Here is a 16,711-nt window from a genome sequence, read left to right on the forward strand (position 1 = left end):
CGAGCTGAGCTTCAGGCAGTCGTAGAGGGAATAAAAATCTGTCGACAGATGGGTTATTTTTCAATTGATATAAAATGTGATTCTTTAATTGTAGTTTCTTGGTAGATCGAGCCTGTACAGTGGTATTTTTGGGATTTTTGAGACCAGTGGATGGGTTTGTTGGTTGATTTTAATTTCACCATCGAGCATTTATTTAGAGAGGGAATAAAGTCGCCTATGAATTGACTAGGCTTGGTGCGCTGGGTGAGGGATTTTTTTTCTTAATTGCTGCTAAGCTTCCACATTGTTTGAGAGGCTTGTATAGGTTAGATAAATTGGGCACGGCCACATTGTTAGGCTTAGAGCGTGATGTTTCTTTGGTTTGGTTTTTATGTTTTGTTTGGTGGGAAGTTTAGGTTTGTAAAGGGATTTGTTTAGTTGTTTTCAAGGTTTTTTTCGGCCATAATTGAGAGTTTAATAAGTTATGGAGGTGTCATTCTCCTTTAAAAAAAAATTAAATTAAATTTTCACACAAAATATAATAAATATATCAATCTTTTCAAATCTCAAAACAATTATAATATTAAAAAAATAATATTCTAATAATATTTTATTCAATCTTTAACTTTTACGTTAATCCATCTCATCTCACAATGTGCGACATGACATTTCGGTCTGGCTGATATTTTTTTTTGTTCAGATCGCAAACTTTATATTATTTTCTTGAAAAAGCAAAGTCAACTATATAAGATGTCCAGGACGGAATGAATCTGAAGGTTTTGTCGTTGAGATCAAAATCAAGATTCTGAAGGCAATGTTTGATATGGATTGCTAAACGCAGCAGCATTGCCAGGCCTGGAGAATACAATCTGCATCACATGAGGCAAAACATGAATATAATATAATTGGCATTTTAGATGAGTTAATGATCAGAACCGCTTCAAAATGGGATTTGGCCAAATATAAATCTTTCAGCAAGTACCTGATAATTTCCAAGCGTATGTGTCTTAAAACCAGCTGCACAGTAGTCGAAGTAATATTCCCATGTCCGAATGAACTTTTCATTGAACCCGAGAGTCAGGATTTTGCTGAAAGAACAAGAATTAATGCCGCAGAAACAAAATACAGAACTTCACCGCAGTCTTCACGTGATAACAATGCAAATTATAATAAACATTGAATCATTCCTATTTCATATCAGGAAAGTGAATCGAGGGAATGATTACTTGGAAATTATCAGAACATTTGATCATTAACCAGTTATGTTGATACTCTTAAAACAAATTAAAGTCCTAGCATGTATTAAACATGTGAATCCTTCTGCAAGAGTTGGAGACCTTTTTATCATTTGATGTATTATTTTCTTCTCTTAAGGGTCTTTTGGCCCTTCAAAGACCCTAATATTATATCTGATATCGGCGTTGCATGGGAAGCTTGAGATAAATAACTTGCTTTTTCTAGCCGTGATTTTTCTTACCTCTGCTTCTCCAGGAAGTTTTTTCTCCAATATCTGAGTGTTTGGTAGTAATGAATTCCTATGTTCTCCACATCCTCCACACTGCATTACCAAAAATCTATTAATATTTTGGAGGATAAATATCAGAAATAAATGACAATACAGAGTAGATTTTGTACCAGAATCTAGATGCAGCAGCCATAGCTGATGTTACCCTACTTAATGAAGGTACGCATCCACCGGGAAATATATACTCCTTTATGAAATCTGAACTTTGCCTGTACTCCTCGTAACGTTCATCTGGTATTGATATGAACTAAGAAAAGATCAACCGCCTTTAATGGTTAGCATAATTAATTTAAGTCCATGAGAGAGCTAAAGAGAACAAGGAAAAATACACTTAGCAACCATGGCAGTAAAATCAAATTGGGAATATGGGACAGTAGTTCTCGTCTCCACCATTACCTGCAGAACAAGAAGCCCATCTTCTCGTAATACTGATTCACAGCAACGAAAAAACTCTTCCATGAATTCATGGCCAACAGCCTCTAGCATCTCACTGGAAAAATACCATCATGTTATTTGTGGGGGATGTTATGGTCAGATATAAATTGACTGCCAAAGGAACTTACCATGATATTATTCTGTCATATTTGTTGGTATCAGGTAACTGGCGGTAGTCACAAAGAATAAATTTAATGTGGTCCTGGTAACAGGGTTGATCAGAATTAATTTCAATTAGGTGTTCTCATGATGATAGAAGAACCAGATAATGGAATTTCAACTCGCAACTAGACAGTAACAGAAGCAGGCATCTTCTTTTATGAAGCACAGGTAATAAATTTATATAGTTCTTTATGCTGCTTTTTTCACTAACTATTCCTTGCAGGTTCCAACTTCCAATTCTTTCATATTTCTTGAAAAAGTGCAGGCAAGTAGGTCAAACAAAAACTATGAAAAACATATCTTATAAGGTTATTACAGTGAAGTTAAATATATACAATAGTATAAAATAAAGATCACAAACAACTTTTTGTTTTACTCAGCCACAAACAGCACATTTCACCTTCCAACATTTTCTACTTGTATTCAATACTCATGATATAGGCTTTTATAAGCAAAGTTGCATTCATCAAATTAGTACCTGAAGCCCAACTTCTCTCACTTTCTTCTCTGCAAATTTCAGCTGCTCCTTCGAGAGGGTGATGCCAGTGTACTTGCATCCAGTTCGTTTGACAACTTCTATTGCTAAACTTCCCCAACCACACCCAATCTCCAGAACTTCATGATTCTGATCTATTCTTGCCTAAACATATTGAAGTTTAGGATAAACTGAAGTAGCTTGCAACAAGGAAAAAAAAAAAAAAAAATCATATTTGATGAATCCCATTGAAGAGACTTACTTTTTCAATCAGAAGAGAGATCTTCCTCAGCTGTGCAACCTTTAAATCTTCATCTTCCTTCTATGAAAGTTTTAACACATACATTTAATATAAGTTAAAGAAACATAAAATTATGCAATTTTTAAACCATACGTCATAAAATAAGTTTTCATCCTGACCTTGAAGACAGCACTGGAGTAAGTCATTGTTTCATCTAAGAACAGAGCAAAAAGGTCGTTACTCTGAAAAACAACAAAATAGGAATTGTAAGCTCCTTCCTGCCATGTACAAAATAGCTAACTGGGTTTGAATGCTAAAACCATAAACAAAAAGAAACTAGATTACTGTTAATAAAAATCCTAATTACGTTAAAAGACACTGAATTTTGCTAATCTTGCACATTTTCCAACAATTCCTAATTGATAAAGAGAAAACCCCACTTAACATCTTTTTAGCCTATTCCCAACAACCATATGCACTTGGTACAATGCAGGAAAGTTTGAGGTAATAAATTCAAAAGCCACCATTGTTTACATGCTTTCACCATGCCTCTGTGAAAGCATAGGTGTCGCATATGTTCTTCCACACCAAATATTTACCTGTTCTGAAACTATTCCTGCCAAAGCTTAAGTTCAGAAATCATTATATGTTCCTAGACTTATTCAAAGACACCAATAAAAATATGAAGTTTTACAGGTCATATAATCTGATACCAGGTCATAATGACGAGAGATGTTCCTGCGGGCCTGTGTAAGAGTATTTTGCCTTGATACATGCCAAAAAAAGTACTTTGCTGATGCTATACTAGCTGTAAATAACAATGGAGTCCACCAGCCCCTGAAGTCAACAAAGGTGACAGTTCAATGTGATGCGATTGTGAACATTACTAGTAACACCACAGTTCAGGATTCCAGCTGGTTTGCCAGTCACAATATATCCCTTTTTGTTCATTTACCTTTTCTTATTCAACTTTGAGATGGAGGAATTTGCATCTCTGCTTGCAATAAGAATCTGAAAAACCAATATTATAAGAATAAATTTTTTTTGGAGTTCTACATTATTGCTTTTTGGAGGATTGGGTCAGATTCAGGTCAATTTATCTCACCATAAAAAGATTTAGAAGACCCTCTCTTTTATCAACAAAAGAAAAATCTCCGTTTATATATGCATCTGCAAGGCCTAAATCAGCCCGTGTCATTACCTGGGCAAAGAAATATAGTGCTTGTCAGTGGTGGTGGTATATTCTGCAATATAAATAAAGTAATTCTAAATCTTGAATGCCAGAATAATGTACTGTATATTCTTTGAACTTTAAAAAATTATCTTGATCCTTTCCACTCTACCTGGCATGTGACCCTTCAGGAAAATACCGGGTATAAATTTATAGTACGCACCTTCCAGTAGAATTGGGGACTATGAACTCTCAAAACGGTTCTCAGCGAACATTTTTTCATGGTTCCTTCAAAGTTGAATACCGTGCCACCTTCCTCCAATAGACTGATACCACAAGGCAAAATATATCAAATTTCCATTGAAAACAAACTTAATCACCATAAAAATGTGAACGGAAATATAATGCAGAGTGAGATGAGTGTTAAGACCAAGACACTGATAGTCAAAGATGCAGTCTGCATTATAGAAGATATAAATAGTAAAATAAGACAGTCTTATCAAATGTAATGTCGAATAATAGCTTAGCTAAGCACTTCTATGATGCGATTTGAAGTTTTAAAAAGTGGAAAAAGGTGTGAGGACCTGCAGTTCGGGGAAAAAGGTGTAGCATCGTAAGCAGTATTTCAATAAGAGATACAATGGTACACTTCACTAATCCGTTATTGCTGCCAGTTTGCCTGAATAACGTCCATTATATTTTGATAGTACTAGTGAACAAAAACCCCCTTATCATTAAGAAAAAAATTCCCAAGATGCATAATCTAGTGCCGCCTACTTTAACCAAAAAGCAAAAAATCCAAACTGTCAAAGTAAGCGGATGGAGTGTCAGTGATTAAGTCCCATGTCTTGTGACAGTAACAAAAGTGAGTAGTTGATATAACCGAGCCAAATCCATATGCTTAAGATATTTGTTAAGGCATCCCCAAATGTGATATAAGGACTTCCCTTGAGGACTTCCTTAGGTAGGTATCTTCCAGTAACACCTCCTCCGTGATATTGAACCCTTTGCCTTAGAAGTTTCACTAGGGTGAAAAAAGAAAAAAAAAAAAAAAAAAAAAACACTTCAGATGAAATATATTTCTCCAAACTCAATCTTTTCCAGCTTTTATAACAAGCAGAACATTTTTAGCACTTTGATAGGCTTCAGCATCTCACTATAAACCCAGGTGATGGATACATACTAGTTAATACTGAATTGATTTTCAGTACATAGAGAAGGGTCTTACAATCCTTGATGAACGTCTATATAATACTGCAATGAGGCAAACCACTGGTATAAATATGTTAAGATGATCTATAATTGCCACTAAGAGTAAACTCACATTACACATCCAGCTGAGATATAATGTCCAAGGAACCTGGTGACAGAAAGGCGCGCCCCCATTTCTATCAGAGAAGGTACCATGTGTTTTGCGTTGCTCAAAAGAGCACAACTTTTTCCAAGCATACCATGGGCAGCAGCCATGCCAGCCTGCCAAGAAGATACGTAGTAAGATGCATTCAACCAACTATATAGTTCTGGGAAAGAAAAATACTGCATAGAAAGCTACAGGTTTGGCCACCATTATTCCCTAAGGCTTGGGTGTTCTATGTAAGAAGTACATCCTAGACGAGGAACAATCTTTGGTCACCTTGTTACATCATATATTGTTATAACTCAGAAATTATTGACCACTAGTCGCTACCTTTAATCCATCCTCATGGAAACCATAACCTGACAAAATCCAAAACAAATACTCAGAAGACAGTAAATGTGAAGCGACTCCAAATTTGTTAAAGACAGTAAAAATCAGCTCTCATTTCTGAAACTTCATATTACAGTATGGCATCTATTTGTAAGTCGGTCTCAGTATATGCATGAAAGTTCACCTTGGTATGCCCCACAAAACCAAATTCCTCTCTTCCCTTGGATATGATCAAGCTCAAGTGAAGCTTTTGATGCAGCAACAGATGGGACTGGATGAGCAGTTGACCACTTAAGCATGGTACTTTTTGGTGTATGGTCTGGGTTGAGAGTCACAAGAAAAGGTAGATCTGTTTCACCAAGATTCTGCAAGCTCAAAATTTCCAGGATTTAATCATAGCATTAAACATTTCCTGATAGACTTATTTGCATGGAGACATCCCAATTTGACAATATAGTACAAGTTTAGTAAGCGAAATGTTATTCCTATGCAACAAGAATGATGCCATTTCTTTGTCTTATTATTTCACTAATAATTGTCTTTCCTTTCACACTTACAAGAAAATATGTCTTCTTATTTGCACACATACCGTTGGATTTGGATATCCAGTTGGACTGAGGAGTTCAGTTTCTGGTGTGGCTATTGAAGCACCCTTCATTTAGCAGGTAAAATTATGATCTTTTGACAGTGGATCCTTAAATCAATTTCTATGTCAAATATAATGGAGCTATTGTTCTAAAGGATTCGCAGTGACTGAGTTCAACAATCAGAAGCTCTAGGTTTAGGATGTGTTTTTGAAAAAGTTACCCTATTCTGTATTCCATTCTTGAATTTGCCAGGGGGTGGGACTTTCCATTATCACTTTGTTGTCGTCAACAATCTCAAACTTCTTTAACCCATTAGTACGACTAAAAAGGAAATTAGTAGCCGTGCAATATCATTTTAATGTACTCAACTATATGTGAGGTGGAAATACAACTCCAGTAGGATTAACATGCACAAAGTCTACTGTTTGAAGGATCCTATAAACTAATAATAAATTTAGATTTTCAACAAATGGAACATGTAACCAACCTGAAGCACGTTGAGCCAGTATGTCAAACATACTTTATTGTCTCTACTTCCAAGAAAATTCCATGCACTCCATGCTGCTTGGTTTGTGGGCATTAAACTTTTGTCTCGATGAAGGAAAATATCACTGCAAATAGAGAATTAAAGGATGATTTGGCATTTTAACCTGCTTCACCATGGCCGAGGACAGTGCCATCCATCTTAGCAGCTCATTTTTTTGAAAACTTGTCATGTAAGAGTACAATCACGATTGTAGTTCTTATATAGGCCTGGAGTAACTTCTAAATATTAAGCTCGGGAAGTATACAGTCACTATCTTTCAAAGGCGGAAAACAAAATGGAACCATTTTTTTCTTAAAAAAGGGACAGAATTAACAAATTAATAGATGGATTCAGATTAATTCAAATAAGATCCTTTAACACCGCATCTCATGTTCAAAATACCAGCATCTCATCCATTCCCAATAGTCAATTGAAATTCTACATACGGAATAACAATTAGTATTCTTCTCTCATTTTTCTGAAATAGAAGGTAAAGTTATGAATTATGTTTAGTTTTTTCTATTTACAGTGAGAGGATGGGCCCATCTAGTGCAGATTATTAGGGAGAGGAGAGAATGTACCTGTAGACATATTGAAAAGCACCAAGTATTCTCATTTCATCAAAAGTTGTTTGCCGTCCTAATATTTTCAAAGCATCAGGGGCATGGACAGCCAGTATGCAGCCATTGTATGTTTCTTCGGAACCATCTCCACAGATTATAGTGCAACCTGCAAAACCTCTAATAAAGTTAATTAAAATTGATCAAGAAAGATTATATTGATTCCTTTGTGTACCCCTCTATTGAAGTCAATTCAATTAACTTATATCCTATCACTCTAGATACTCTAGTTCAGACATTTTTCTATGTGCTCTTATTCTGTTTCATTCCACATCGATATGACTAGCAGAACTGAAAACTGGTAACAATACCTTAAAATAACATTTGAATGAGTACATCAATTTCTCATTACATATCAGAAAAATATATACTTCCTGATCATTTGAAAACAAATAAAACAAAAGAGAAAAAGAGGGGAGTGAAAATATGTAACTAATTACTCACCCTCATCATTTGATACAACTGACTGTACCTCAGAACTAGTTCTAATTTGACAACATTTATTCTCTAGCACTTCTCTGACCTGATTTTATTTAGAGAAAAAAAAAAATCAGTTTAAAACAAAATGTAATTCACATGGCACATAAGCAATTTCATTTTTTTCCCAAGATCATGTTAGCACCTTCTTTACATAACAATGTGAACGCCATCTGACAGTTAGCCATTGTGGACGGCCAAAGATCTGCAGAGAGCATTCAACTAGGAAACAATTAAAATCAACGTGGATGACTCCAGCTCCAGAAACATTGAAGAAATTGTAGAAAATGATCACGCCATTTTATGCAATAAACACCCACACATAAACAAGCCATATATACTACTAGTTTATAACTTTATACCATACACACGTCTATACTCAAACCTACAAAATATCCTCAAAAAGAAGATTTCTACCTGAAGGAGATGATGATTTCGACAAAATGAAAGAATAGAGAAAGCTGAAAAGCTCATAACTCCTTCTGAAGGGCAGGACCAAATTGAACCACAAATTGGAATCTATAAAAGTACAACTTTTCACTGTCATTAAGTAACAAAATGATGATCTATAAATGAGAGGAGGTTAAGGTTGTAACAGAATACAGTGCATTAGGAATCTCACAAGATAAGCTTCCCGAAACAATTTAGAGTAACCCCGTGAATAGATAAACTGTCCCAAAGTTTCATTGCGATCAATGTCTGGATTGTTTTCAAGCAACTCAAGATAACTGCAATAAATATTTATGTACAAATATTCAGCTCTATCCCTATCTTCATCTCTTTCAAAACATTCTCAACAGTGATATCCTATATATTCTTCTTCCCACGAAAAGAAAAATTATTGTCTAAACTTTGAAAAGTGGATGACTTACCTTAGAACATCATGCTTAAACTTTACGATTTCTCTGAGCATTTGCCAAAAGTATGGATTTATAGCATTCTTCTTTTGTGCAAACAAACTCGACAAACCATTTAGGCTTCCCCATTCACAGCCCTGGCCTTTGTCTAAGCTCACTGAGAACGACATATCTGATGCCTCCATATCAACTCCAAGACTCTCAAAGAACTCCATCATATTTGGATATGTCACCTGTCCAATTTCCAAATTCTTAATCAAAAGGAAAATGGCCTTTGGAAGATACGGTATGTCTTCCTCCCATAAACACAGAACGGAGGATAAGGCCATGCTTATGCTATTCATGGATTGAGATGAGGCTGGAATGCCATAGGAATGGTGGCAGCAAATGCAACCTTCTATCCACATGAGAAACCAGAAACATCTCAATGCTGCCTGGTTAGGCACTCGTTCAATCAGAAAGTATTTTAGTTATGAATACGGGTTCCAATTGAGTTCATCAAATAGACATCTCTTGTCAAATTATTATTTAATTGTTCATGCTTTAGGGTACCTTAACTTCACAAAAAAGGAAACCTTCTCTAGTGCTCATCCGCATAGACTTAAACACAAATATCACTTGCTTTCCCTGCAATTTATTGTTTCGATAATGCTCTTTCACAAGAATTCCCATTGTAATTGTTTTCCTCCTTGACACACTGTCAAGTATTTATGACCAAACATCAAGTGTAATATACCAAGCAGCTTACATTATAATAGCTGACAGCTCTGGATAATCATTTCAAATTAATTTAATTACAAACTATATGCAAGGAAGTCAATGATATTCCTCATCAGCCATAAACCACCCCATCAATAATTGGAGCAACTATGTTTTAAAGAAGTTCTAAGCATGATACAGGGACATGATCAAGTCTTTTCAACTCAATTTTCCTTTTAATCCAATCAACTACGTTTGATTTCCAGTCACGGGAAACATGACTTTTCTTTCTCTTTCTCCGACATTATTAAATTTTTCTAGATTTATTATTTACGTGTACCAAATTGTAACACGTCACATTTGTTTTGGGGTCATGTGCACGTTATGGTATACTACCTTTAGAGAAACAAAAAGATAGCATGGGGTTTCGAAAGAAACATCCACAGAAAGAAATACTTTTAGGCTCCTAGCAACTTCTCGTTGCAGATTTCCAAGAGGAAAATGACAATACTCGGCATTGTCCTTATTCCTTCACGTTGGTCACCTCAAGTTGCAAGCCTCTCTTGTCGCACTGTCACACACTTTCTGGAAATTAAAACATTCATTATTTTAAGTTATTCCGCGATTACGTAATCAAGGTGGCTTGGAATGGTTCCCCATATTTTATAATTAGAAAAATTCTACTATGCCGTCTTATCGTTCCAGTTGACCACTTAATTAATTAAAAAAATTATTTAATAATTAAAAACATAATTTTTAGTGCATTAATATTTTTTTTATTTTTTAAAAATATTTAAATATATTAAAAAAATCAAAAAATACAAATTTCAAAAAGTCTTGACGGTCAAATGAAGCGTGCAATTATATGTTTCGGATTTATAATAATATCTTCATATTTTAATTGAAAGGTTTTTCCCCTTTGGAATTCTTGTTTTCTCCCGTGCGATGTGTGGTTGTAAATGTAACAAAAGCGTAGAGATATCGTTACCTCCGATTAGTGTCACTGAGGTCTGAGTAATAGAAATGTCTAAAGAAGGAAAAAGGAACCATTACTTACACGATTGAAGACCATGAAGCCAAGGTCTAAATCAACGCCGTCGAAGTTCACGGTCTTGGCATGGCCGCCCAAGTACTCCTCCTTCTCGTACAGCACCACATCCACCCCGGCTTTGGCCAGAACATACGCCGAAACCAACCCACTAATACCAGCACCAATTACTGCCACTCTCATCTTCGACATTATCCTTTCTCTGCACTGACTCAAATTCCACATAAACATCGATCCTAAGATACTTACGTACAGAATAGAGAGAAAATGAGGGAGACAAAAGTTTGGAAGAGTGTTCGATAGTACTAGTGCTGGTGAAAAGGTCAATTCTTTATGGAAAACAACAAATTTACTAAGAGCATTAACTGAGTTAAAATAATTTGTTCATGAACCAGGTTGGAGATTAACCAACAATAAGGGAAAAAGGTAGAACTTGGGTGCTTGTTAATTCCGAAGATTGTTTCTCAACATAGAATTTATTTATTTACCTTTCAAATGGAAATAGGCATCGGTCTCATAATCTTTCAGGCTACAAGGATTTTTGTTTTCATCATTTTCTTCAGCATATTTGGTTATAAGAGTGAGAGTATAAACCAGACAGAGATAAAGGAAGTATTAATGGTGGTATCCTTGAAATCTATTGACACTAAAAACATACCTCAATGCTTCAAATCCCAACCCGGGGAACCAAACGCCAAGAGCTCCTCAGACAAATGGCATTCACTCTAAAACCCGTCCAGTCCCACCAATCAGAACTCTAGCTATCTCTTTCTGCACAGTGATTGAAGGAGCATATAATAGTGCAGAACTGTGTCGAACCCAAAGAGACGGAAAATTAAATAGAAAGAAAAAGAGAAGAAGCAGTACTTTCTTGGTGTCTCTGAAACTTCTCCTGCTCAGTAGGTAAGCTAGAGAACTAATTATATATATATATATATATATAAAAATGATATTTGTAGTTGTGGTTGTGCAAGCAACGTGCAATCGTTTTGAAAAAAATAAATTAATATAGGACCTAAATGAAAAAAAACTAACTTTTTAATTGTGGACTCCACTCTTTTTCAAAGCGATTGTACGGCGTTTGCAATTCCACAACTGTATGTAGCATTACTCATATATATATATTACATAATATTCTACACTACACATTTTATATATTAAAATATTATTTTTTATTTTTTTTATTTTTTATTTCATTTTATTCTTATTAAACTAATTAAATTATTTTATTTATCATCCACACACTACATATTTATTATAGAAAAAATAAAAAAAAATAAATAAATAAATATGATGTGTGAAGTGTAAGGATGACAAAAAGAATTTTCCTATATATATACGCAGATACAGTCCATGATCACGTGCTTGCATACGGGTAGAATACTACGGCCACCACGTCGTATCGCAGAACTCGTTTGCTAAAAATTTCCTGCGGATGCATTGTTGGATCCACAATAACGCAATACGTTGATTGAGCTTTAACCACAAAGTACTTGTTTTCTCGAGATTTTACGCATTAATCCTTTATATTATCCCCACTGACAGCTTGTTTTTCTTTGGCTATTTAAGAAATTTGTGTGCTAAATCATCATTTTTTTTACACAGTTGTCGACAAATCTTGATGTTATGCGGAGTTGATATTAATACACGTAGCAGATAGTTTTATTTATAAAATTTACTTTTATATTTTGTTGGAAATAGTTTTTTTCTAAATTCAGTTGAAGAAAATTTCTTCAAACCCATTTATAAAAATTATAAGTGTTTTTCTTCTTTATTTCTCAAATATTTAACATATATTGTGAGAATTTATTTTTTAAAAAAAAGTTAATTACAAAATTTTTTATAAAAATAAATTTATAAATTTACTATCTTAATATAATATATTAATTTATAAAATTATTTTATTATAAAATAGATCTAAAATATTATATAAAAATATGTTTATTTATATATTTATTTTTATAATAAAAATTTGACTAAAGAATTAGTTTTTTTAATTTTGTAGAGAATCACTACCAAATATTCAATTTGAACAGAGGTTGATCAACTTGATTGGGGCCCACCTGTCGGTGAAAGTGCTTGCCGTGTGACCAGGTGATGAGCTACGAGCCGGTCTCGTAAAACTACGCCAAGGGGGCATCCCTGACTTTCATAAATGAGGGTGCCGTGCCTCCTATTTCAACACTCATGGAGTGTAAACCCCCATGGATGGGTCCGAAATTAATTTCTGTTATTTAAAATTATTTTCAATAACATAATATATACACTTTAAATATTTCATAAATTTAAGTTTATTTAATCAAAATTAAATATATATATATATATATATATATAATTCCTTCCCAGAGACCCCAACATAATAAACTAAAATCTCTATAAAAATTCAAAAATATCCACGTGTCAAAATACTCAAATCAACATAAAATAATAAATCTATTGAATATGACTCTATAGTAATTAAAGTACTATCTTTATATTTAATCCACTATGCTCACATAGTCTGTCTCATGCTTGTTAGTCCGAATCTTCAATTTAAACATCCAAAATATCTAAAAATATTGTGGAGATAAAGGTTAAATTATCAACAATTCAGTAAGCATTGAACATATACTAATATGTAAATATGAATCATTTACAAATTTCAGAATGCAGAACAAAATATTTAGTTTCAAAATTATAGAACAGAACATGTTATTAAATTATTAGAATGAAAGTTCAGAATATACTCATATTCTAAAGTCATTTGGCATAACATAACTGAACATTATCATCATATCATCTCATATCATATCATATCATATCAAAATAGATACCATGTTTAACCCCCGTTGTAGGTTGTGCTATACTCGGTGGCCAAATCGGGCAGAGACAGAAATGAATCTTCCACTTATTATTCTCGAAAATCCCAAGTATGCACACAGAAAAGATCACATAAAACATCACTTTGTTTTCAAAATCAATGCACTTAGAGACAGAGAAGTTGGTACCAACTCAAATAGAGGCCACAGTTTTATACCCATGGTAAGGTCAGAGAAGAGTTAAAACAGAGCTAGATATAGAATCAAAATGTCATGTCAAAAATTTTCATATGTCACATCATATCAAATAGAGTATTGAACAAAATCATATCATTTTGACATTTTCACATAATCAAAACAGATTCAGAGCATATTTTCGTAATCAAAATAGATTTAGAGCATTGTTTTGTAGTTATGCCAAAAAAATTCAAATTTTATATTCGCTCTTTTTGCACAAGTTAGAAACAGAATACCAAAACTTTGTTAATATCTACACCAGTTATGACAAAAATATATTTCTCTTTTCTTATTCAGATACAATGAGTGATGCATAACAAAATGATCGAGGTTGTTTTCCAATTTTCTTTTCTCAACAAAAAGTACATATATTTCATAAATCAACATTTGCTTATCTCTTTTTATGCAAAATCTAGTACAGAAACCTCACTTACCTTAACTTTTTAATTTTTCTGAATTTTCCCACAACTATGCCTAATGAATATCAATCCTTACCTATAAAATAGAGACGTAACTTACTTAAATCCCTAATTTTCGTAACCCTAACATATTATCACTTTCCAAATTAATCAATATCCACTTAATTTCTCTGACTCATATATTAAACTCTAAATTATTTATGTAAAATAAAGTGTATGGCTAACATATTTACCTAATTGAAACTAAGCCCGCGTAAAATACATCTACACTTAATATTCATGTAAATAATTCAAACTCAATTACAAGTCTATTTAACTATCAAGCCCACATCAAGGTAGACTCAATATAAGTCCAGCCCAACATAAAGCAATCCAAGAAAGGCTTAACCGATTCAACTACAAGCTCTATGTAACAATAACCCAGCCCAATTTAAAACCACAAGTTGAATCTGTTTTTAGGCTTTACAAAGGCTACACGATAGAGTAAGTGGAATTTTTGTAAAAACACTAACCTTGTAATACAGACTTATATTATAGAAATGTCACAAAAAGGCAAGCCATGTTTTCTAAGAATAACAAAGTCACAAGAGGAGAGCACCTTGCGGAGGAGGTCTTAGACTTACCAAGAGAAAAAATCACGACGACGAATCTGGGTGAAGATCAACAGCGTTGCAGCTAGAGGTAGCTTCTGATCATGGTGTAGTACAGGGAGAGAAGGGAGTTAGTTTTGGTAGTATCAAACCATGATGCAACGGAAAAGGAGGAGAGACAACTATTGTGGGCTTACTAAAGCAGTGCGAGGTGATAGAGGGTGGCTGTTAGCGGTTTCTATGGCAGCATAGGGTTGGGTATGGTTGTTCAGGGTGGTGCAAAGGTACCATGGCTGTGATGGACATCTGATTTACGGTGTAGATGAAACGTTGCGTTGATCAACATTATCAGTGGTACTCCAAGCTTTTTTGACATGCAACAATGGCCAGGTGTCTGATTTGAGTGGTGTAGGTGTCATTCAGCTTGCTGGCTTTTTTGTGGTGGCATTGGAGGGGTGCTTTTGTTTATGGGTGTAGGAAACAAGGTACGAGGAAGAGCCTTGCATGGTGGCTCTCGGGCGTGAGACAACTCATTTTGGGTGGCAAATATGGGTTAGATCTGCATGGTAGGGGTGGGCAGCGGGGCCCCTCACCCTGCTACCTGGCCCTCGTTCGCCCCACCCCCGCATGGCAGAGCGGGCAACACCGCCCCGCCCTGCATTTAGTCCACCTAGCGGGGGCAGGGTGCGGGGAGGGCCCAACCCCGCCCCGCCCCCCTATATATTATATATATAAACATAAATATTTATATATATATATATATATATACAAAAACATAAATATATGTTTATAGATATAAATACAAATACATCTATATATTTTATAAATTATGTATATATAAATATATATATATATATATTACAATTTGTTAGACTTGTTTACAGAATATGTATTAGCAAATTTAAAAATTATATAGTTTAAAACTATTACACTACAACTTACGTAAAATATACATTAGCAAATTTAAAAACTACATAATTTTTAAATTATAGTTATATTTACAAAATTTAAATTTATAATTTGGATAAAAATATATATTTTTATCACTTTTAGATCTTTTTAGATCTATAAATAATTTTTAAATATAATAAAATGTAATTCATATTTAAAGTAAAAATGAAGCGGGACGGGATACGATGCGGGGGCGGAGGACGGATGGGAAAACCCCACCCCCACACCATGCAGAGAGGGGTGCGGGGTGGGGTCTACCCAGCACCATATGGTGCAGGTAGTACCCTTACTGCATGGTGTGATGTTGGTTATTCTCAGTGTTGGAGCTGCTCAGGTTGTTCCCGTCAATTTCATGGTGATCTCTTGATTGATTTGGTTGTTTTTATTATAAAACAATGACTTGGAAAGGCTGGTGGCTTCCTCAATTCATGGTGGTGGTAAAGCTCACAGTGGCGTTATTGAGATTAAGGCTTGCAGAGGGTTAAATTGATTGAGTTGTTGTGTGGGGTGGATTGTAGGGGTCTTTGGTTGTTGGCTCAGAATTGAGTGGAGGTACGGCTGACTATGGTTTGGGATATATACTGAGATGGCGTGAGGAGATGTGGCATTGAAAGATAGGAGGAGCGTAGAATTGTGATATGAATGGGAGAGAAAGTATTGGGAAGGAGAGAAAAATGAGGGAGAAAAATATGGGGAAAAAAAGGAAACCGTCTGCGGTGGGGGAGAAAAGAGAAGGTAAAAAAATAAACTCACTTATCAGAAACGGCGTTGTTTTTCTCAGCTACTAAGCTTCTCTATGAGTCGGGGTCAAGATTGGGCCCGAGTGTTACATGGGGGTGCCCGAGTGTTACATCTCACAACCCAGCCTTCATGCTTGCATTAAATTCTCTATAATTTGGATAGTAAATCGGAGATGGTATTGATTCAAATAAATACAACATTATATATTATTATTTTTAATTCCCTTTTAATTTATTGGTTTAAACTTTGAACCCCTACGCCTTACAATCAGTAATCGAGCTTACTTTTTTTTATTATTCTATTTAAAATATTGCCAACGGGGTATATCTTCTATAGAAAACAATGTTAAAATATCACTGTATTTTTAGGAATATTCTTTATGTATATTTTGTATTACTTTACAAGTCATAAGTTTGTTAGGATTCTTCTTTTATTTTTTGTTCTCTGTCATGCCGAGGTAAGGCCTCAATTGTATAAAGTAGCCAT

At 34.6% G+C, this 16,711-nt stretch overlaps 1 protein-coding gene across 4 annotated transcripts; it reads right to left on the reverse strand.

Moving 5' to 3' along the window:
• Positions 1-557: 557 nt before the first annotated feature.
• On the reverse strand, positions 558-11,403 carry LOC122276579 (cyclopropane-fatty-acyl-phospholipid synthase-like). Of its 4 annotated transcripts, none has more exons than XM_043086413.1 (26): positions 11,357-11,403; positions 11,148-11,260; positions 10,499-10,691; positions 8,758-8,975; positions 8,508-8,613; positions 8,303-8,404; positions 8,031-8,090; positions 7,853-7,931; positions 7,370-7,517; positions 6,750-6,873; positions 5,860-6,040; positions 5,676-5,704; positions 5,313-5,461; positions 4,212-4,314; positions 3,923-4,018; positions 3,773-3,828; positions 3,531-3,654; positions 2,997-3,059; positions 2,839-2,898; positions 2,580-2,741; positions 2,068-2,141; positions 1,901-1,994; positions 1,615-1,751; positions 1,457-1,537; positions 962-1,067; positions 558-848 (listed from the first exon to the last, which is right to left on the reverse strand). In XM_043086413.1, exons 3-26 carry the CDS (start codon positions 10,679-10,681, stop codon positions 777-779), a joined length of 2,607 nt encoding a protein of 868 aa, XP_042942347.1. In that variant the 5' UTR covers positions 10,682-10,691; positions 11,148-11,260; positions 11,357-11,403; the 3' UTR covers positions 558-776. The 4 variants fall into 4 exon arrangements, 3 of the variants coding, with proteins under 3 accessions (XP_042942347.1, XP_042942353.1, XP_042942367.1); XM_043086419.1 differs by having other exon boundaries at positions 10,499-10,696; XR_006228899.1 differs by lacking the exons at positions 558-848; positions 962-1,067 and having other exon boundaries at positions 1,615-1,735.
• Positions 11,404-16,711: the final 5,308 nt, after the last annotated feature.

This window comes from Carya illinoinensis, chromosome 1 (assembly GCF_018687715.1).
Source record: "Carya illinoinensis cultivar Pawnee chromosome 1, C.illinoinensisPawnee_v1, whole genome shotgun sequence".
NCBI lineage: Eukaryota > Viridiplantae > Streptophyta > Magnoliopsida > Fagales > Juglandaceae > Carya > Carya illinoinensis.

What these genes read in the sequence shown, in the direction of transcription:
- LOC122276579 (XM_043086413.1), bottom strand. Translation starts at nt 10,681, where the DNA reads ATGTCGAAGATGAGAGTGGCAGTAATTGGTGCTGGTATTAGTGGGTTG. An exon ending in ATCTCAGCTGGATGTGTAAT is followed by an intron (nt 4,315 to 5,312) that starts GTGAGTTTACTC and finishes TTGTGGTATCAG; the next exon opens with TCTATTGGAGGAAGGTGGCA. An exon ending in TCTCTCTTCTGATTGAAAAA is followed by an intron (nt 2,742 to 2,838) that starts GTAAGTCTCTTC and finishes CAATATGTTTAG; the next exon opens with GCAAGAATAGATCAGAATCA.